Here is a 23,220-nt window from a genome sequence, read left to right as displayed (position 1 = left end):
CCTTTCCCCTTAAGCTTTTGCGCTAGTGTAGCATTATGTGAAATATGTGACAGGTTTTCTTTGAAGATAATACCTGGATCTATTAGTACATTTTGAAATAGGTGAAATAGGCTTATCTCCTTTAGAAACTAGCCTTCCATACTACTAGATGCTATAATCTTCTAAAAAGGCCCCACTGGACTAAAGAATGTTGTGCTTGATGTGTTGTTATTCTGAATTTCTGGGCTAGACTTGTAAGTGCACAAATACTATCGGCTCAGTATCCCTTTTCAGCATACATGGCACATAAGAAAATAAAACCTAAAGGCTGCTTCACTTTTGTTTTCAAATTGCATCACTAAGACAGTCCTTTGCGATTATAAAGTTGCAAACATATTCTTATACCTTCTGGCCTGCTGTATTCCTTGGGGAAATTAATGCACTCAAATCTTCATCCATTTTGATTCCAACAAAAGGCAGTCCAAAAGTTACTTTCAACATTTCAGCCAGCACAGATTTCTTAGTACTTTATAACGGCTTTGTACCTAAATATGTCAGCAAGCAAAATGTGCAGTCTGACAGGTGTCATTTTAATCGTGACAGAAATTAAAAGGGAGAAATGTCCAATAAATGACAGAATGTGTGCATATCCTCTGCCAGGAAGGCCTTTCCCATTTATTCTAGGCCTCATTTGTGCTGTAAAATTCACCACAATGTTTTTTTGGTGACCCATTGTGTTGCAAGGGAAATTACTCACACCTCTACCTTCACTGCCCATCTCAACAAGGTCCCTGTATGTAAAGAAAGTCCACTGACAAATGATTTTTACCAGAATACATTTATTAACCCAATGTATTTAAGTCTCAGACCTTTCAGGTTACAACCTTCAACTGTGGAAAGACATGAACACTTTGAAAAACAAAAAGAGCCATCAACTACCTAACAAAAGGGGTATGCAAGGAAGCTCACAAAATCGGGCTCCCCCATGCCCGATAGCCTCCCAAACCCTGAAGCAACTGTTGTAAGTAATGTCACTACACCTAGCGTGGCAAAGCCTCCAAAGCAGTCCAGGATCTCCAAAGAAGCCATGGCACTGCATGACACGAATTTGTATTGTAATTCCGATACCAAATCAGGGGCTAATGTGTTCCTTGTAACGCCTCTATTTCGAACACGCTGCACTTACAACACACACCCCCACTAATGACATTTGTACCAGCTATCTTACTGCCCCATTTGCTAAAACAAAGCTCTTGGATAGTACTTTTCCCGACATTGTGGGTACGAATATTCCTAACCACCCCCTTATACTCCCGAGCAAACTGCTCTGAACTTGAGTAGTTTACAAGAGGTGCTGGCTCACAGCTCAAAATAGGACTACTGAGCACACGTTCTCTCAAGCAACAAACTGTCGAAATTGCTGACTATTCCTTGGAAACGAACATTGACTTGCTGTCCATCACAAAAACACGGCCACATGACACAGTGGCTCATGCTGCCTTCCTTGCCACCCCTCTGGGAATCCAATATGATCAGAATTGATAGGTCTGGATCCAGGGGAGGTGGTATTATTTAAGGAAGACCTAAAGTCCTTAACTGTCACTCCATTAACACATTACTCTTGGATGATTGTGAGACCATTCTAATTACATGAAGGCTGACCATAATACATTCATAAGTTTCCTTGTTCTTTACAGGCCCCCACACAAAACCCCACAATTTGAAAAACAACTATTAGCTCTTCTTAGTCAAGCAACAAAGCCTAAGCCACATGTAATAGTCCTAGGGGACTTCAATCTCTGGGCTGACAAGGAGGATGACACTCAAATATTGTCCCTAATGTCAGCCTTAAAATCATCAGTGGGTTTTATGCAACCAGTCACCTCTCCCATGCACAGAGATGGACATACTTTAGATTGGGTTTTGGCCTATAATTCATCTATTACCACGTCTTCAGTTCATCCTTGCCCGTGGTCGGATGACATCCTAGTTTCCTTTCAGCTCTCGCTACCGTCTAAACCACAACAGCTTGACAAAACGCCTAGCATGGCTAAAAAAAAGGTAGAAACATCAAGTGCATCACCTTTGACGCATTTGATACCTTTATGACACCAAAGCTTGCTAAATTTACCATTACCGATTCCACTGAACTCGCCACTCACCTGCTGCAGGCATTGACAACAACCTTAAACCATTTAGCCCCTGAACGCTTAAAAATAATTAAACCAGAAGTCACGAAGAATGCATGGTTTACCGATGAGGTTATCAGTGCTTGAAAGCTCAAAAGGTCATGTTACCAGCTTACAAGGAATCAGCATTGAATTACAATTGTACTATCAACCTTGCCAAATACAGTGACCACAATACCAGAATTAGTAACGCCAAGTCTCCCGCATAGAGCTCTTTAACATACTAAAAGAATTGGAAGGCAAAAACCAAACCAAACAGACATAAAAGATGGAGAAATGTGGTGCCGAAATATCCAGGACGAACTTACTAGGAAGGTCTCCACACACACATCAGCAGTAATTAAAGTACATCAGTCTCTTTTGAATAACGGTTCCCTACCCCCTGACATGCCCCCCTTCTCCTAATGCAGTAACCAGGATACTGTCCTGGCCAGATTTGCCCTTAAGTAAATTATTCAAAATGAAGCTTTAAAAATGCTCAAAATCCTGAAACCTACGTCACTCATGGGTGACATTTGTCCAGCCTATATTATCAAAGAGTCCCTTGATCTTCTCATCCCATTGGATCACTACATTCATTAATGCATCCTTCACAGAATATCACGTGCCATCAAATCTAAAGGAGGCCTGGGCCACCCCTCTCGAAGAAAAACAGTTTGGATCCAGCAATAGACAGCAACTACCGTCCAATTACAAACATGCATTTTCTCCTGTAAATACTGGACTACATGGCTTACACCCAGTTTCAGGAGTTCATAGAAAAGAATACTATACTTGGACCTCATCCATCTGGTTTTCAGAGCCATGTGTGGCAACAGAACAGCTTTACTGGCCTCAAATCCAACATTAACAGCATTATAGAGAAGGGGCGCCCGCCATGCTTATGCTGCTTGACTGGTCAGCAGCACTTGATTTTATTGATCACACTATTCTTACCAACAGGCTATTTGAAATTGCACGATGCTCAAAGAGCGCTGTTGATTGGATAGCGTAATTGCTGGGTCCTCGTTCACCAAGTGTGACTGTGGATAACTACCAAGCGTCACCCTACCCCGTTACCTGCGGTGTACCGCAAGGATCCTGCTCATCTCCCATGCTGTGATATATATATATATATTACACAGCCATGGTAGTGAGAAAAGACTGCTACATGATTTCTGCAGTGCACGTGTTCATTGCACGTGAGTTCATAGCGCGTGTACACGAGCGTGAGAAAAGACTGCTACGTGATTTCTTCAGCGCGTGTTTTCATAGCGTGTGTGTTCCTCAGCGTGTGTTTTTCTCCAGCAAGTATTTTCTTCAGTGCGTGTTCTGCGCATGTAAATCTTTGCACATGTGCTTGAAAAGGTTTCTACGGACTTTGGACAAGTTTGCAACTTCTTAAAAAGACTATGGGCCTCATTACACGGAAGGCGGTGAGCCATGGCGCTATTAGCGCCATGGCTCATGCCGGTAAAATACCGGCACCGCCTTGGCGGAAAGGGGATTTACCGCCCCATTCCAAGGTTGGTGGGGCGGTAAATCCCCCTTCCGCCATTGCCCTTCCCCATTCCCATTTCTGCCCCATAGGGCTCTATGGGAATGGGGAAGGCGCTAATTACGGCACCGCAATTTTGCGGTGCCGTAATTAGCTCCGAGGTCCCTTAGCGGGTTGGTTTTTAACGCCTGCAAAAAGCAGGCGTTAAATCACCAACCCGCAAAGGGACCTCGTAGTACGGCGGTAAGGGTTAACGGTCACCGTTGCCATTAACGGTGACCGTTAACCCTTACCGCCGTCCGTGTAATGAGGCCCTATGTACTTAGAAAGAAGAACAGGATTCATTTAAGCCCATCATAACTGGAACATTATACAGTTTTAAAAGGCATGAGTCAAGGTTCTTAAGGCTACATTACTCAAAGGAGTTGCTGTTATTTTCAAGAATTTCAAAGCAAAAGAAAGATAGAAAGATTTTATCAGCAATTACTCCAATCTTCTCTAAGATCCTTAAAGAGAAGAACCAGGTAGGATTCTTTATATTTTAGTTAAGGATATAGAGTTTTCAAAATCAAAGGGTAGTTAAGTAATTTGAGGATTTTGTGTGTTCTTACGTATTCACTGCAGGTTCCGCCTCAGCTAGTCTAGACGTCGCCAGCCTGGTGTTTCTTATGTTATCCACTTCCCCCTTTCCCTTTGGGGTGTAGTTAACAGAGCAGAGTATAATCTGGTTCTGAGGATTACATTTCAGGGGGATTGTCGGGGGTTCAGCAGCTTCCGCGGACACAGGATATCTCTCAGCCTGACAAGTGCGGAGTAAAAGTGTGAATAGAGCTCCATGTAGCTGCTTTGCAAATGGTGTCAAGGGGTACATTTGCAATGAAAGCCAGAGTGGCCCCAGTGCCTCTTGTGGAGTGGGCTCTTGGCGTAAAAGGCAGAGTTTTCTCAGAAAGGGAGTAGCACAGCTGGATACAGTTTACTATCCATTTTGAGATAGCACCTTTAGAGACGCGATCTCCCTCTCTGGCTGTAGCTACGGAGACGAACAGTTGGTCTGTCTTTCTCAGTGGCCTGGTCTTGTCTACATAGTAGAGGACCGCTCTTTGCACATCTAACGTGTGTAGTTTCACCTCAGCAGAGCTTTTGGGTTCTTGGACGAAGGCCGGAAGCTCAATGGCCTGGTTAACGTGGAATTTAGAAATGAACTTAGGTGAGAACCTAGGGTGTGTTCGTAGAACCAGTTTATCCTTATGAACAGTAAAGAAAGGATCCTGCACTGACAGAGCCTGAATTTCACTGACCCTTCTTATGGATGTAATGGCTACTAAAGAAGGCAGTTTTATAGGTCAGGAGTTTGAGACTAGCCTTATGCATGGGTTCAAAGGGTAAGCCCATGAATTTAGCAAGCACCACATTAAGAAAACCTGGATGCGAATCCTGGGCATTGTCTGTTTTCGCTTGTGGCGAATAGGTCTATAGTGGGGGAACCCCACTTTGAGAAGAGGTCTTCTATGACTTCTCTGTGTAGACACCATTTGTGTTCTTCTGGAAGGGGATCTCTGCTCAGAGCGTCTGCCAGTGAATTGAGATCCCCTGGAAGATGTTGAGATGACAGGTAAATGTTCCGTCTGAGTGCCCATATCCAAATTTTCTGGGAAAGCCTGGACAGATTTGGCGAACAAGTCCCTCCCTGCTTGTTTATGTAAAACATGGCTGTCAGGCTGTCTGTTAAGATCTGCACTGACAGGTTTATCAGGTGGGGTTCGAACGCTCGAAGCTCTCTGAAGACTGCCAGAAGATCTAGCAGATTGTTGTGATTCTTGGCCACTGTGTGAGACCAGAGACCCTGAGCTATGTGGTGAAGGAGGTGTACTCTCCACCCTGATAGGGACGCGTCTGTAGTGACTACCGCCTGTATCTCCGGATCGAAAAAGGGTTTCCCCTTTGACAGGTTCTCTCTCGTCCACCAGTGAAGACTTTGTAAAAGTGTTGGCGAAACGACCACTAGATCGTCCCACTGACCACTTGCCAGAGACCATTGTTTCGCCAACCATTCCTGCATGGGTCGCATGCGCAGGCGCGTGTGGGGAACCAAGTAAATACATGACGCCATCATGCCTAGCAAACGCATCGCTATGCGCACCCTTATCTGACGACCGTGCTGATATTGAGGAATTTGCAGCAGTATATTACGAATTCTTTCCTCTGATGGAAAGGCCAACCCCACTCGAGTGTTTAGGACAGCTCCTAGGAACTGTTTGGAGGTGCTTGGCACCAGGCTTGATTTTTTTCTCGCTGATAGAGAAACCCAATTCGAAGAGGAGGTCGATAGTTCTTTGGATGTTGGATCTGCAAATTACTGGGGTTTCCCCCGTGATGAGCCAGTCGTCCAGGTAAGGGTACACTGGGATTGCCTCCCTGCCTGGGTGTGCTGCCGCCACCGCCAGTACCTTGGTGAATACCCTTGGAGCCGAGGCTATACCGAAGGGCAGCACCTTGAACTGGTAGTGCTGACTGTCCACCTTGAGGCGCAAGAATCTTCTGTGCGCTGAGAACATGGAAATATGAAAATAGGCATCTTTCATGTCCAATGTTGCCATGTAATCCCCTCTTTTTAGGAGGGGGGATTACCCTCTTGGAGAATAGTCATGCAAAGTTTTTGGGGCTTGACATACTTGTTTGCAGGGCTTAACTCTAATACTGCACGCGTTGTCAAATCTTTTTTTGGCACAAGGAAGTAAGTTGAATAAATACCCTTGTTTACCTGGTTGCCCGGGACGAGTTCTATCACGTCCTTTGTGAGAAGATTGACAATTTCCTCGAGGAGGATCTTTTGGTGGTCCAGGGAATGTATCTTTTGTCTTGGAGGGTGGTTGCGGGGCCGCTCCAGTAGTTCGTAGTAGTATCCGGCGGACACTGTGGACAGCACCCATTTGTCCGATGTGATCCCTTCCCATGCTTGGGTGAAGTTGGAAATGCGCCCCCCCTACTGGGGATGCGTGGGAAGGGACCCTGAGCGGAACGTCACTGTTTGCCAGGAGGCATACCGCCTCTGGCTGGGCTGCCTCTTCCTCTACCACGGCTCCTTTTATTACCTCTGCCGTAACTCTGGGTAGTCTGTTGGTTACCACCCCACGATGTACCCTGCGCCTGAGTGTAATACGAGCCCCTCTGGGAATTTTGGCCGCGTGAGCAACGAAAATTACTATTCCTTCTTTGGTACGTGGGCTTATTAGTCAATTGTCCGAGGGATTTATGGGTATCATACTCGTCTTTGGCAGTTTTGAGTGCATCCTCTGCTACTTTTCCAAACAAGACATTCGGTTCCACCGGCATGTCGATAAGGGTAGCTTGGGTCTCGGGTTTAAATCCTGACTGTCTAAGCCAAGCGTGCCTCTTAATGACAGTGCTCTCTGCTATGAGCCAGCCTGCATTATCTGCGGCATTAAAGGTCGTCTTTAAAATGCATCCAGACACGGCTCTACCCTCCAACGCGATCTGGGCTAACTGGCCCTTTAGTGGTTCCGGTGCGGAGTCAATGAGAGCAGCTACCTGCTCCCACTGGAGGCAATTATAGCTTGCCAGCAGAGTGCTGGTATTGGCGATTCTTGCTTGGTAAGCAGAAGTGGAGGCCACTTGCCTTCCTAACCCATAAATCCTCTTGTCTCTTTGTCTGGGGGAGCCTCAGATGCTGATGGAGGTGTCCCCGCCCTTTTCCTGGTGTTAGTGACTACTAGCGAGTCAGGCTTAAGTTGACCCCTTATGTAAAGTGGGTCTGACTGGGCGGCCCTGAACATCTTTTCAATTCTGGGGTTTACAGCCCTGGTGAGATTAGGGGTGAGGAGGGATGGATCAATTCTGCGTTGGATGGATTTCAGAATTGGAATGGCTTGGGCAATGGGTTTCTTGTCCCCCATGGTCTCCTCTGCAAAGTCCCTCTCTTCTTGCGTCCCCTGAGTGTCTATGTGGAAGTGCTCTGCAGCTCTAGCCAAGACCTCATTTAGAAGAGGCTGGTTGTTTACTGGAGAGTCAGTAACCTCTGGTTCTTTGCGAACAGGAGAGTCTATATTGTAGACTTCTGCCTCGTCTTCCTCCTCCCCATCTTGGCCCTCATCATCTCCATAAAAATCGACTCCTGTTTGGTCGTCCAATATTTCTATGTCTGGATCCTCACCATACTGCTGGTAAGGTTGGATGTAGTAAGGGTCTGAAATCAGGCCTTGAGTTGGAGTCTCAAACCGAGGTCTCTTATTAGGAGTCAGAGGGTCCCTGGATCCTGAAGGAGTAGCGTTGTCAGGGGTACAACTGAGGAAATGTTCTGGGTTTTTTCGTAGAAATTAGCCAAGGAAGACATTCTTCTCATTACCCTGTCTATGTCCTCACTGCTCCATTCTCTGGAGCTGGGGATGACAACCTCCTGTTGAGTTTCTTCTTCTATTCCCATGTCCTGAGGAGTGGGAGGGATAAGTTTGGGTTTAGAGACAGGGGTCTTGGATCTATCCTTATCTGAAGACTTGTGTCTGTCCTTGTGTACCTGGGGTGCAGAAGTTGAGTGTGATGACTTTTTCTGCTGTTTATCCCCTTCCCCCTGAGTAGAAGAGTGTTTTCTGATGTTTTGACCTTTTCTGAACCTTTCGACGCCTGGTGTCGAGATTCGGGGGTGTGTAGGGTACTCTCAGAATCTTTCGAGTGTGCACGTCGACTTTCGGAGGCAGACGCCGAACGGGCTGCCGGAGCCGACTCTTAGCATGCAGCTTGGGGGTGGAGGTCAGATTCGTCATCTGACGAATATACCTCCGTGACTTTGGGGAGCGAGACCCTCTTGGCAACTGTGGACGGTTGCCGTGTGTCGTATGGCGCTCTCGACCTGGAACGCCCAGAGGATACCGATTCTGTGGACCGCTCTCTATGTGCCTCTTTCTTCTGAGAACTCGACACCCGTGTCGAGTCTCGGTTGGCCTTAGTGTGTTTAGGTGTAGTAGTTATGGTAGCGCTCGTGTCGTCGGGTGTGGTCCCCATAACTGCCACGCCGGACAATCCTCCGAGGTCGGGGACTAACGCTTGGGTGTCTTTCGACGCCCCTGTGCCCTCGCCGTCCAAAAGTGCGGCGTCGCTGCCATCACTGAAGGCACCCACCGCTTCCATGGCCTCGAGCTGCCTGGCGTGGTGGGCCCAACGTTTAGTGGAGCGGTCCTTTAATGTTTTCGCCTTAAAAAGGCTACACGCTCTGCAGTTAGCTTGGGGGTGATCCCTAGGCAAACAGAGATTACAGGTGGCGTGTGTCAACCCAAGGGTACTTGCAGTTGCACTCGGGGTAAAATTTAAATGGAGTACTCTCCATATGTCACCTTATGGCAGCGGGCTAGTGTATGTAGGAAATATTAGGGAGTGTTAGTATGTTTCCAGCCCCCACTCTCCCTACTTGCAGGGCCGAGGCCAGAGGCCTTCCGAGGCCCAAAGTCCGTCGTGCAGTCACGACGGTTGTTTGTTCTTCAGACCGGTGTCGATCTTCAAATCTCGATGTGGGAGTAAAAGAACGGGGAATATAAATATGATTTTTTGCAAAATGGCTGAAAGCCAGGGAACTCCGCAACAATGCTTCCGACAAGTATGGCGGAAAAAAACAATCTGAGGGTCCTACACGCGTGAGTGATCATGGGTACAGTAGACGTCACACTAGGGATAGTATTACTGGCACGCCCTACGTCGATGCCCATTTTTCGAGTTTCGAAAAACAAACTAATACTCTGCAGCTTCCACTAGATGTTGGCCTATGCACAGCATGTGATCTAAGCAGATTCCACAAGCCTCAGAAATATATATATTTTAAATATGTTTCGTTTTTGATACAAAAAGTAAAACATTTCACGGCACTGCTACATGCAGCGTCTGCAATTGTCTCAACGTAGCGTATCAAACAACACATACAACCAACCCCCCTCCCCTTTTTTGCCTGCAAAACTATTGTCCTCTCACTACCATATCGCTTTCATGCCTGAAACCCCTCATCCCCTCTATGTGGGTCCTTTCCCACCGCCTCTGTCCCCCATTTGGCGACTTCAGTTGTGGATTGCCCCCAGACTACTACCTCCTACCGCCCCCTTCCATGCCGCTGTTTCAGCCAAAGCCCACTTCCTCAAGTCCCACCACCACTCCTCCACAACTGGGTCCCTAGGGGACTTCCATGCCATGGTAATTCTACATTTGGCTAGAATACACGCCAAATCCTTCAATGTACTAATATGTTTGGCTCTCTTGGGGCGCGAGAAGCGAACTAACAGGCATGCCCCTGGGGAAAGAACTTCTTATCGCACCCCACCTCTATCCAATCTGCCCGCCACCTCTTGCCAATATTGCTCCACAACTGGGCCCGCCCAAAACATGTGCAATATACCCACATATACTGCCCTGCACCTTGGGCACACCATCTCCCCGGCACCTGGAATCTTCGAGATCCTCTGAGGTGTCGTGTATGCTCTGTGCATTATCAGCAGTTGTATAAGCTGCAGCCTCGAGCTCCGGTACACTTTCTTATGGTATCTCAGTACCACCCCCATTGTACATCAGTGAAGGGGGTTCCCAAGTCTTCCTCCCACTTCCCCCTTATTGCCAACAAGGATGAGGGCCGATTAGTTGGTAAAAAGTTGTATTTTCATGATATTAAGGGCCCTCCCTCTGATAAGTCGTACAGAGTGTGCACTATGGAATGCTTCTCCTGTAGTTCGCTGTACGCGGGCCACCGACGTATAATCTCCTTTTTAATTATGCCATGTAATAAATATTGGCCTGTATGCAATGCTGAGTGTTCTGCCAACTCAGCAAAGGATATGAAGGCGGTATCATGCATTAAGTCCCCCATCGTGGCCACACCACGCGATTCCCACTGCGCTCGTATACCCAGCCTCATCTGTGCTGTGGATGCTACCACCGAGACCAGGGGGACCTGTACCAAAAACGGGTCCATGAGCCCTATCGTTGCAAGTGCCCTCTCCCACATTTTCACCCCGAGGGACACCAAGTGCGACCGTTACCTTCCCCAGGGCTTTCCAAGCCATATTCGTGCCACGATGGGTTGCAACATTTGTGTGTCCAGCGTGGAATCATCTGCTAGCCAGTCCACCACAAATTGCAAAGTTTGTGATCCTGATGCCTCCTTCCTCATATGGCCTGTGCAGTGTTGACAACGCTATCCTATTCCTCCCATTTATCCACAGAAAATCTCTACAAATGCTGTCCAGTGTCTTGAAAAAAGGTTTTGGTATGTAGAACAGGACATTGACCAAGAAGTGTAGCAGCCTAGGGAGTACCACCATTTTCAGGAGGACCCCTTCCCCATCATCGATAGTGCCAATTCAACACATAACTTTATTGAGCTTCTGATGCCCCCTAGTGCATTCAGCGTGTTGTGTGTGTTCTTTTGCTGGCTCATGGTATAGATTGACCCCCAGGTACCTAAAGGTGGGCCTTTTCCACTGCAGGGCCAGAATAGGCAGCGGCTTCAGCTCTGTCCTGTGCCACACAGCCATTGGAAACACTGCTGATTTGTCTGTGCTGCTCGTGATTCCCGACAGATTCGCAAATAGCGCCAAGGCCCCCAGTAATAACTCTAGGTTGTCTTCAGGATTCTGGATATATAGCAACGTATCATCAGCATACAGTGATATCAGATGTCTGGTCCCATCTATCTCCATACCTGCCTCTATGTATTCCACCCTGAGGTACTGTGCTATGGGTTCCATGGCAAGGATGTAAAACAACGGGGACAGTGAACAGCCTTACCTTGTTCCTTTTTCCAATTCCCATGCTACCGAAATGATCCTGCCTGTTTTCACCCATGCCATCGGTCTTGTATACACCCAATGGACCCACTTGATATAGGGTTGTCGCATAGAGCCAGTCCCATCTTATGGCATCAACCGCCTTCACAGCGTCTAGCGTGGCTATGGCTCCCGGAGTCTTCCAGGATCCTGTACTGTCTATCACATGATGTAACCTCCTCAGATTGCAGGCCATGCTGCGGCCTGGCACATAGCCGGTTTGATCCGGGTGCATCAGGGTGCGTATCACTCGCTTCAACAGCATAGACGTCAATATCTTGTTATCCTGATTGAGTATTAAGAGGGGCCTATATGAGTTGCACTCCGTTGGGGGCTTGTGAGGTTTAAGAAGTGGTATAATAGTGGATTCCCTCAAAGTAAGGGGGAAGATGCCTGCCTTGTAAGATTCTGTGAAAGTGTTAAGTGTGGGGAAAGTTTTGAAGCATATGCCTTATAAAATTTGCTCGGCAGCCCATCTGATCCCAAAGCCTTCCCTGTCAGCTGTGATCATGCTTTGTATGTCTTCCAGGGTGATAGGCTCCTCAAGCCATCATGCCCCCCCCCCACCCCAACACCTCTTCCAGGTGGTCCCCCAGAATCAGGGGCCCTCCAGATAGAGATTCTTGTAGAACTCCTGGAAAGCCGCATTAACCCCAGACTGGGTATGGCACAGGTCCCCTAGTCTCGTGCGTATCGAGTGGATAGGGCCCTGTTTCTCTTCTTTTTTTATACAGCCATGCTAGCCATCGGCCTGGTTTATCCCCTTCTTTGTGCTGCCTCTCCACGTATTTTGCGTAATTATGCTTACCCCGCATCTACCAGCACTCCATGCATTTCTGTTTGAGTTCCAAAACCTCTGCTGCCTCGCCTGGGAGCCTCCCCCGGGACTGCTCTAATTTTCTCAGCCGTTCCTTTGCAGAGGCCAGTTCTTTACTAATGTTTGCCTAGACGCCACATGACCCAGCCACCGCTACTCCTCTGATAACTACCTTTAACGCCTCCCAAAATGTTCCTGCACTAGATACGCTCCCTACATTGTGTGTGATATAATCTGTAATGCCGTCTTTTAAGCAATCTCAGAATGGGGGATCTTTCAGGGATTCGCATCTAAGTCTCCATGTCGGTATTGGGGCTCTTGGGGGCATGTTTTGCCACTGTGGGCTGAGTGGGGCATGATCAGACCGAACCCTACCTTTGTATTGTGCTCTCCTAATGAGGTGTCTCAACTTGTGCCTCACGAAGTAATCAATTTGTGTGTACACTGAGTGCAGCGCTGAGTAGGGTGAATAGTGTCTAGTATCCGGGTGGACTACTCCAATCATCCAGTAGAGCAAATTAATCTAACAGCGTCTGTAATGTTCTGGCCGGCAGAGCTGGGTTAACGTATTTAGAGGTCAGATCTAGCTAAAGACGGATTCAGCGTAGAATTAAAATCACACCCCCATATCATGTTGCCATCCCTATATGGGCAAAGCCAGTGGTATAGTGAACGGAAGAACGTAGCAGCATTGTGATTAGAGGCAAACGTCCACATGCTCAAGGAGGCCCTGCACCATCACCATCCGACCCTCATTGTCAGTTTTAACCTGGGTGACCTCAAAGGGCACCACAGGCGCTACCCAAATCAGGACCTTTCTGGCATAGGCGGAGTACCGGGAACCAAATACTCGTCCCCTCCCTTTTTTCGCTAATAGTGTTTGTTTTTTGTTTTTCTGCCGCAAGATGAGTTTCCTGCAACAAGGCAATATCCACCTTACATCTCTTCAAGTATGTAAAGACACCCATTTCTTTTGACATAAGCATTTAGACCCCATTTCATTCCAAGTAAGTACATTTACAGTCCCAGCCATAATCACGTGTTCCCGTTTACCAGAGCATCTGCATCCATTTCTAATGCAGCAGATGCTTCCCCCATTCTCCATATGCGGTGATCCAGACAAAATTACCATATTACTATTTCTCAAAACACTGCATCCAGGTAAAACCCAACCCTGTGTAACTCCCCAAACAACAAACAACAGTAACAGCCCAGCATCCTTGTGCTGGCTTGGGCATATCTGCTTCTCGCATTCACCCCCAGTAAGCCTCCCGGGGTCTAGTACACAGCGGGTGGGCACAAAAACAATTGCCCTTAATGAATGAAACTCGGAAGGCGTGGCAACCCCAACCATAGGTCCGGTCTCACTCCAGCGATGCAAAGCGTTGGCCGTTAATACCCTGCCATTTGAATGAGGCTCTCATTCTTGTAAAGGTTCAATTTCACTGCGTCTCCTCTAAGTAAGGAACCATCCCCTTTGCAGGGGCACTTTTTCTCGTAGTGCCCAACAGTCTTCAAAAGATGTGATGCCAGCAAGCAGAGCCATCATCCAATCCGTCTTCTTCGCTGGGGCCTATCTTTTCCCTGTCCATCCATACTTACGCCTCTTCCGGAAGGTCAAAGAACAGGACCCTGTTCTTGTGTATGATTTTCAGGCAGGCTGGGTAGACCAGCATATATTTCAGACCCGCTGCACGGAGCCTACCTTTAGCCACGAAGAATTGTGCTCCATTCTTCTGCACCTGGAAGGTGTACTCAGGATAGACCGCCAGGTCGGCCGATGCGCTCTTCAGTATCCCCCCCCCCACTGTCCAGATAAGGCAATTCCCTGTCCTTATAGTTCAGGACCTTTGCGATCATCGATCTGGGAGGCGCCCCGGGAGGCGGTTGTCTAGTCAGTGCTCTATGAGCCCTCTCAATTGTGAAGCCCTACGTAAGATTCCTGGGCCCAATTTCCTGGAGTAGCATGTTCTCAATGTAAGAGCTAGGGTCCATGCCTTCCTCCCCTCCGGTTAGGCCTACTATGCAGATGTTGTTTCTTCGGGGCCCGTCCTTCCACCTCCTCAACCCGGTTTTCCAGCAAGCTGACCTTCTGCTGCAAAACATGGACATTGGTGTGCGTCTCTCGGATCTCCTCTGTGTTCTCCTTCACTTGCATTTCCAATGTAGTAGTGCGCTTTGCCAGGCTAAACACATCCTGGCGCAGCAACCCAACATTTATCTGCACTGTAGCAATCTGCGTCCCGAGTGTGGTCTTCAAATCCGCTATGGCTTGCAACACCCGATTGTGTAGTTCCATGGCCTCACCCCATTTTGCCTGTGCCAGGTCCATGTTACCCCCAGGAGCCTGTTGGGCAGCCCTGGCGTAACTATCCAGTGTCGACTGGCCCGCTTTCGATTTGGCCAATTTGGGAGGAATCCAGTCTGTTTGAGTATTTAGTAGCAGGCTGGAATTATTGTTGGTTCCCGGGATCTACCGCAAATACCTAGGCGCAGTTGCAGCTGCTGCAGCTAGAGCGTTCAGGTTGCGCAAGCTTCAAATGGGGGCCTTTTATGCCACACCGAAAATTCATAAGGGTATATACCCTTTGCCCGGGTGTCCAATTGTGTCAGGAATGCAATCCATTCTGGAACTACTGTTGCAGTTTGTTGATTTCTTTATCAAACATGAGGTACCAAAAATGCAAGCATATATAAAAGATTCAACAGCAATGCTCGTACTGTTGGATACTATACAATTCGACCAAGATACTGAATGGTTGGTCACCATGGATATTGAGTCCCTGTATACTAAAATCCCCCAGCAGGCACTCCATGATGAGACATATCCTAGAGTCAGGAGTAGAACTGTAGAATATACCAGCTTCATTTATTCTACAACTAGCAGAATTAGCACTTTATGCAATGATGTTTATTACCAACAAATATCAGGTACGGCTATGGGGGCAACCTTTGCCCCCAGTCTGGCCAACCTATATGTAGACGTCTTTGAAACCAACTTTATTTATCATGACTCCAACCCTTTCTTACAACAGATCACCATCTGGCGACGCTATATAGATGACGTCTTTCTGATCTTTAAGGGAACAGAATAGCTTAGTACATTTCATGTGTGGATCAACAAATGCAATGAGCATCTAAAGTTCACCTTGGAACCAAGCAAAGAAACAATCCATTTTATGGATTTGTTAATTACAACCAGTGATGGAAAAATATGCTCCAAAGTCTATAAAAAAAGACACTGACAGGAATTAATTACTTACATATTCTAGCTATCACCCAAAAGCATTAAGAGACAACCTGTCTTTTGGACAGTTTTTAAGGTATAGAAGACTCTGCACTAAGACAGAAGACTATGTGGTACAAGCTAAAAACTTAAAAACACAGCGGGCAAAACGAGCATATCCTAAGAAAGTAATTGACACCACATGTAAGCGAGCGCAAAAAATCCCTAGACAGACTACCTTGCAGCAACATCCTAAGCCTCCACAACAGGATAATATCACTGCAGTACTTAGCTACTCGCCATTAGTAAACAACATCAAATGTGGCAATTGTTCAATGTGTTCCCAAACTGAACGAAGTTTGGACATTGACATTGGACTTAAAACACCATGGACACAGCGTAACTTTACAAACTGTAACAGGTCAGGAGTTATATATATATATTTGCTCACCTGCCCTTGTAAGTTACGTTATGTGGGGATGACCATGAGACCTGTGAATAAAAGAAAGATAGAACATCGATCTTGCTTACGCACCAAAAAACTCACTGCTCCTTTGGTTACACACTTTGTAATCACAGGACATGGCCCGGACGAGTTCCGTTTGACAGTGATAGAAAAGATCCAAGTACCAAGACGAGGGGGTAATTTTCATAATATCCTCCTTAGAAGGGAACAAAATTGGATTTACAGATTGGACACACAGAACACTGGTCTCAAATATAGTGGAACCAGTTGGCAGTGCTGCATTCTTAAAAGGCTGTCTAAATGGCATCAATGTGGGTTAGACCGGGGAGATAAAAACATCCATCAATCTCTGTGAGCAGCTCTCTAGTGTCAGAGACATTTGGGATGCCAATCTAAACAGTGTACTTCTGAACATCTAAGTGATATGGCTGCATAAATATTATATGTAACTTGTTACAGTAAATAACCTTTGTGAGGCCCCTTTCTTTGAAGTCATTAGATTGACTAGGTTTTCAGCTAGCCCAGGTCTCTTGAATGTGGAAACAGATCTTTAGCTCCAACAACTAGCTATTTGCGTACGACTGGGACGCACAAGTTGACAATACCGATAGCGGATTTGATACACCTCATTTAATTGGTATGCAAGGGATTTATCCTAAATTTGAATACATGATTTATGCAGTCATCTTCTAAATATGCGCTAGCCATAATACTTAGAAGTACCGAAGTTCAAGTAGCACTGATGTACTATTCCATTCCCAATCCAAGAAGGCCGACAATTATGAACGCATTAGATAAACAGACACTGCGAGCGATAGAAACCATAGAGACAACGCTTTTCAGTCCACGGCGCCAATGCGTTTCCAGTGCCACACAATGGTAAACACTTGTTGTACATTATGTTCGTAGGAACAGCAGATCAGTAGACAAGGCCACGGCACTAACATACGCGGGTGTCCACTTTTGTATTTTTCAGAAAGTGAACCACCACAAGCGGATTAACCACGCGTTGTTGACACAGCAAAGGAGCAATACAGCCATATGTACTTGCCGCGTTCTTGGTAGCAACACAGAAGTTATACCAATATCAGCCCTCACGGAGGTAAGCAGAGATGGCAGTTCTGCAATCAAACAACTGATCAATTCAAGGACTTGATAAACTAATTTTTTTCAACTCTTTTGTTAGTTGTTTATATGCTGAAAATGAACAGTCTGTCTCGAAGAAATAGCTTAAGAATCCGAACGTTAACGAAGTAACGCTACGTTGGGATCATGGTAGATTATTCCAAACCAGAACCACATTTATAATGCAGGCCTCACGGCGGTGTGATCATTCAATTATAACATTTTCGGATAGACAATCACGGTATAGACAGCAACTGCTGAACACTGGTATACTGGTTCCACACCCCCACCCCTCACCCCTTCCCCACCCCTGGTTGAATTAAGGTGTTTATATAAGGACATAAGACATAACTCCTTCCACTATGGCACCTGAATAGATTGACTTTCAAATAACGACACCAATAGACAACACAGAGTATGCATATGTATAGTGTGCCCGACAAGGGGGATATTCACCCCTTGTCCCTCTACCTTTTGTTTCCCCCCTAGGAAACGGATGTGCTGCAGGGATGCAACTGATGGTCCATGAAGGGACATATTCCCCTGCTTAGAATCATTTTGTCCTGATGAAGATGACCAAAGCCACCATCGGTTGCTTCACTCATGCAGTTGACGATGTGCTAACCAAAGAAATTGGCAGACGTCAGAAATTGAGTTCTTACAGCAAGATAGCTCTTCAATTTCTAGCTTTTTAGGCTCCTGGCCCTAGGAGCTCAGTGTTTTTAGATTATCAGAACAAGGTAGTTGAGGTAACAGGTACACTACATGAAACTGGTTAAAGCAGTGCAAAATTCCAGAAAGTAGCATGCTCCATGTTACCCATCTTATAGACATAATCTAATGTTGAATGTCTTAGATTAGGTCCTTGAGACTTGTGTCTGATTTTTACCATGCAAAAATAAATGTTGAATAGGGATATTTCCTTTTGCTATCCCTTTTAGATAGGCGGTGCACCATCCGATCTCTATGGAGAGATTCACTGGGATAGGGACAGGGTGTTCTTTCTTTAGGGACAGTCTGTCAGTGTGTATTTTTTGTTACAAGTAAGACGTTGGGTACAACTAAAGCTCTGCTTATCTTATATCTGTCTCCTAATACCGTTCTATAGTGTTTTCGGTCTTACTTATAGGGCAGTTATCCAAGTTCGGGGGGTGGGGGAAGGTGATTTCGGCCATTCCCTTCTCCCGTTCAACTGCCCTCTGGTTGTCCACTTGTCTCTTACACCTTGTGCCTTAACCCCCCCCCCATCAAGCAGTCCCTATGTACCACAGATTATACAGCCACGGCGACTGGGCCTGATAGGCATCACTTGGTTAGGGAAAGGCAAAACACCCAAGCTCCTCAGTCTCTGGATTTTGAGGTAATTATGGGGTGTTCAGTTTCCAGTCTCTCTTTGCTAAATTATTCCCCAATCCTTCCCCCGAGGCCCCTGATTGTGGGGGCTAGCCATGACCAGCCAGTTGGTGTGTTAAACCAGCTCCTTTTGGAGCACCAAGGCCCTCAGGCTGTTCCTTGTATTCACCGTCCAGCCCAGGTTCATTTCATGCAGGCCCCCGGCTTTCTGCACTCACGTTGGGCGCCTGGTGTGTGGAGGGGGGAATGAGTTAGGTGCTGCTCAGCCCACCAGCTCTTCTGTGGGTCGCAGGGCACAGAGAATGCAGCGTGTGAATATCACCACCCACTCGGGGCTCACCAGCATGTGCCCCCGCTTCCCTGACTTCATCCGTTTGCTTTGTCAGATCAAGGGGGGGCAGAGCGCGTCATTTGCCTTTGTTGTGCCTTCAGTACCAGGCTCCGCTGGCTATACCCTCACACTCTTCAACGGGAATCCACGACCGCCACTAAACCTCACACACTCCTCTTCCTCCTCTCATATGCCTCACTTCTGCACTCGCCGTAGCCGTCCCTCACAGCATCTCCTCTGTCCCGTTGGGCGGCTCCGGACCTCTTCTAGACTTCGTGCCTGGGCCATCCTGCAGTTGTCTTTGTCACCCCGCAGCCGCCATCTTAAATCTGGACGCCTTCTGCAAACTCGCTCTTTCGAGCTTTGCACAGCGCGAACCGCAAAGGCTCTGCTCGACTGGGTGCTACTGATATATTGTGCTACCGGTTCCCTGCTTTTCTGGCATAGATGCAATGGATTAACTTGCTTTTCTTGCGGATCATGAAGGATCCGGCGGGAGCAGCCAGTGGAGACGACCTACTCCATGGCTGCAAGCCACGCCCCCATGCTGTTCAATATTTACACAAGACCTTGGTTCTATCTTTTGGACAACCTTGGCATGTGGTATACGAACTACGCTGATGATACTCAGGTTCTTTTCGAGCTATCTGTCAACTACACCAAGATACATAGGCCATGAATACTGTTGACACAGCAATACAATCGTGGATGGCCTTCAACTAATTGGCTCTTAACAACAACAAAGCTGTTGATGGTTGATTCAGGGACACGACTGAAGGACCTAGATCCCAGGTTTAGTCCCTTCTCTATCGCTGGCTGTATTATTCCTCTTACTAAGCATGTAAAGACCGTGGGGATATATTTGGATTCAGTTGACGATGAAATCTCAGGTCTCTCATCTCCCTTCTTCATTCGCCTATGTGACAAAACTGCTTAATCAAATCAAGCCTTTTCACTGAAAAATAGATCTCTCCTTGCCAATGCCCTGATTAACTCAGGCCTAGAATATTGCAATAGTTGTGAGGATTCAGCAATGAGAGGAGGACACAAGGTTGAAATGTTTTCAAAATTCATCATATTTATTGAAAAGAAAAAAAAGAGTTTGGAAAAAGGGCCATCTTGCCCTAACCAAAAGAGAATGTCCCTACCTATGAAAAGAAGACTAAAATTAAGTTGACCTTGTTTCCAAAATGCATCAAGCCCTCACACTAACATCCAAAATCAAAAGATACAAAATAAGCCTATCGCCATCGCCACTTCAACCAAGTAGTGCAAAATATCACATTTATACAGTTTTAAGAACACAACCCTTGTCTCCAGGAGTTAGTTTCCCTTCCTCTGAAGGGTTTCAGGAAAAAGGCATTTGAATACTGTTTCACCAAAGTTCCAATAAGGGAAATAAAGATGTCTCCTTCCTGGGAATTTTCCTTAGTATTGCAAGACAAATCTTCCTTTTACAAAAAAGGGTTACAATATATTGAAAGCTAGTCTTTTATAGTCTTTAGGATGACGAAAGCAAAAATGTTAATTTTTAACAAAGGCTTGATATGCTGAAATACTTTTCCAACACAACCTTGGATTTCCTGGTGTACTCCCCTATTAGGAATTCCTTCACTGAAATACCAAATTCCAACAAACTCTTAATAGAACAAAACTTCTTTTCAACACAACATTGAATGTCCTGGCATGCCCTCCTGCTAGGTATCTTTGCCCAAGGAAGGTTCAACTGAAACTCTGGAAATCCTGGTTTACTCTCCTGCCAGGAATATACCCCTTTTGTCTCACACAGATCACCTTCTCGTTCCCCTGTCTGCACATGCTTCACTGATGAAAATGTCCAGCAAAGTTGATTGACTGGACAAGAACTAGACCGCATATTACTATTGGCATTACTGTTGATCTTCATTGATTTTACTACTCTTCCTCGTCACAGTACTTAAAGCTTTCTGGGAATTGAAGCCCAAAAGATAATTATGGGGTTTTAAGTTATGTTGCACATTTTTATCTACATTACAATTATCAATATCCGAGTACAAATGAGTTTTAGCGGGTTTAGTTACATGTGAAGGATTAATAAAGTTCTGCATAAGATGTTTAACAGAAGTAGGTTTTAAGACCTCACAGTTAAGGGGTTCTGAATAATGACAGCAAGCCATTAGGAACTTTGAGATTAGGGTGTCTTCTTCACAGTTAAGGGAAGAATATCTCGTCTGCCCTGTTGGAGCCATCTCTTCTCTCCGACAGTCAACTCCTTCCATGTGATCCACCTTCAGAATACCAGCCCCAGGATCAAGTAGCGACTGCCTTCCCCTAGCCACATGGGAGGGAACTTTAGGCTGGGGATTAGTGATGCAGGATTCATCACATAGTCAGATGGCAGGAAGTACTAGGGCTAATTTGCAGGCCCACCAAACCATCCAAAATTGGGCGCAAGGGCAGTATGTGGGGTTTCTAAGCAGGACCACGTCACACCGGCCAGATGCTCATTACACTGGCTGCCGATCAAACATAGAATAATCCATTAGCTCTTCTCTTTGATCTACAAATGGCAATCCGGCAAGGCCCCCCACTACCTGAAGAGTCGTCTTGAAGTCACAAGAACTTTGCATTCTAAAAACGACAGGAAGCTTGTGCAACCACGCTTCAAACTTGAATAATCTGGCGGTGCAAGTTTTGATGTTTGTGCCCCTAAAGTCTGGAATCCCCTACCACTGGTGATCCGGATGCTGCCCTCCTTGACCTTCAAAAAAGCTGTTAAAACACACTTTAACATATAACTGGGTTATTCTTTCTCTCATCGGTTCCATTATAGCCCCTGGATTTCTTTGCTGTTTGTATATCTAATGTTCTATGTGCACCCTGAGGCCTATGGGCGAGTGGCGCTATAGAAGTAATACATAATAATAATATAAATAAATAATGCTCCCACAGAGAAAAGGAGTCCGATAGGTTCAATAACCACTATGTGCAAATGGTGAATGCTCTAAAGGTGGAAACATCAAAAACACTCAAGGAGAGTATTCTCCCAGGCGGGAACTACTAAGCACTAGACTGCCCACAAGTACCATCACAAATAGCCAATAACATAACGAAATATCGAAAGCTCTTCCTCTGAAAGGTGTGTGTGGTGGATAAGCTGGGACTTAGTTTAAACCCACCATTTGGTTCCATTCATATCTAGTCACCTTCAGCAACCAGTCTCTCTCCAGCTTCCTAAGCAGCTATTAAGTTGGTGACATATTAGCGCTTTGATTGGACTATTAATTCTGCTCCTTATACATCAAGAACCTCTAATTTCCCCATCTGCCAACTTGGTGGCAAGTACTAGCACATAAGAAGCAGAGCCCATTATCAACCAAAGTACACCACAGGTTTTCACTTTAGTATTGCTAGTGGTTTCAGCCTTACTCAGGAGTCAAAGCGAATGAAAGGGACATTGGAAAAATCAGATGGTGTGTTGGAATAGGGACTGTGCAATGGGTTAAGCAACACACGCTCCAAAGTCCTGTGATATCTAAAGGTGTTTTTTTCCCATAATAAGTGTGATGTCCAATTAATCTAGTGAAGAGTGGATGAAAGGCTAACACATAGAACAAGAGCAACAAAGTGAAGTTACTTCTACAGAAGCCCTAATTCAGAAGCAATTAAGCACAGCCATGGAGAAACACAGATACTTGATTTGTGATCACACTGCAACCTAAAAAGCACGACCTATAAAAATACATCTTTCTGTACAGCGGTCTTGCAGATAATCAATCTAAAGATACCCTCCCATTATATTGCACATATCAAAGACATGGTTTTCAATTCATGTATTATAAGATGCTTACCATTGCAAGCGCATGATCGCAGCTTTGTCTCTCTCTCACAAAACGGGATGCAATCTCCACGTAAACATTTCCCAAGATCAACACATATTGTCTCATCAGCAGCATTGCCAGGCGGGGGGCAGTCACTACTGTTACCTGCAAATTGAATAAACGTTAGTATTGGACAAGTCCAAGGTTGTCAGTGTAACACTGAAAAGAGTACAAAGTAATTTAGTGCTCCATCACTTATTTATGAGTAAAATTGCTGTATACTTATTAAACTGTACACACAATTAATGTATAGCAAACTGATGTATTTGCTAGTTATGAACAGGTAAACATATGCCAAATAGCTAGACAACAGGGATGCTAATGCATATTCTTGGGCAAATAAGCTCTTGATTTACCAATACACTTAAAAAAACATTCTAAAGTATATTTAATGGATCTGTGAGGTTTTCCTGACTTTTATTTGCCAAAATACATTTTTGTCAAATTCTTCTCTTAAACCCCAGAAACTCTTTTATATACCTTACACAAACTAACCATTTGAATTTTTGTAAAAAAGTAAAAATTGCGAGGAATAAAAGTGTGTCTTTAAGCATAGGTCAAGGTGGGAACATGCCAGAAACCA

General features: G+C 45.8%; 1 protein-coding gene across 2 annotated transcripts in view; it reads right to left on the bottom strand.

Annotated features, from left to right (window-relative positions):
- Positions 1–23,220, bottom strand: part of ADAM17 (ADAM metallopeptidase domain 17) — a 1,432,827-nt gene that overhangs the window by 310,677 nt on the left and 1,098,930 nt on the right. For both annotated transcript variants that reach the window (XM_069605995.1, XM_069605996.1), the window contains exon 14: positions 22,608–22,742. In XM_069605995.1, coding sequence (XP_069462096.1) covers positions 22,608–22,742 — 135 coding nt within the window. The remainder of the gene's footprint in view (positions 1–22,607; positions 22,743–23,220) is intronic.

This window comes from Ambystoma mexicanum, chromosome 4p (genome assembly GCF_040938575.1).
Source record: "Ambystoma mexicanum isolate Mex_15411 chromosome 4p, UKY_AmexF1_1, whole genome shotgun sequence".
Taxonomy (NCBI): Eukaryota; Metazoa; Chordata; class Amphibia; order Caudata; family Ambystomatidae; genus Ambystoma; species Ambystoma mexicanum.
This window is presented reverse-complemented; position numbering and strand designations above follow the sequence as displayed.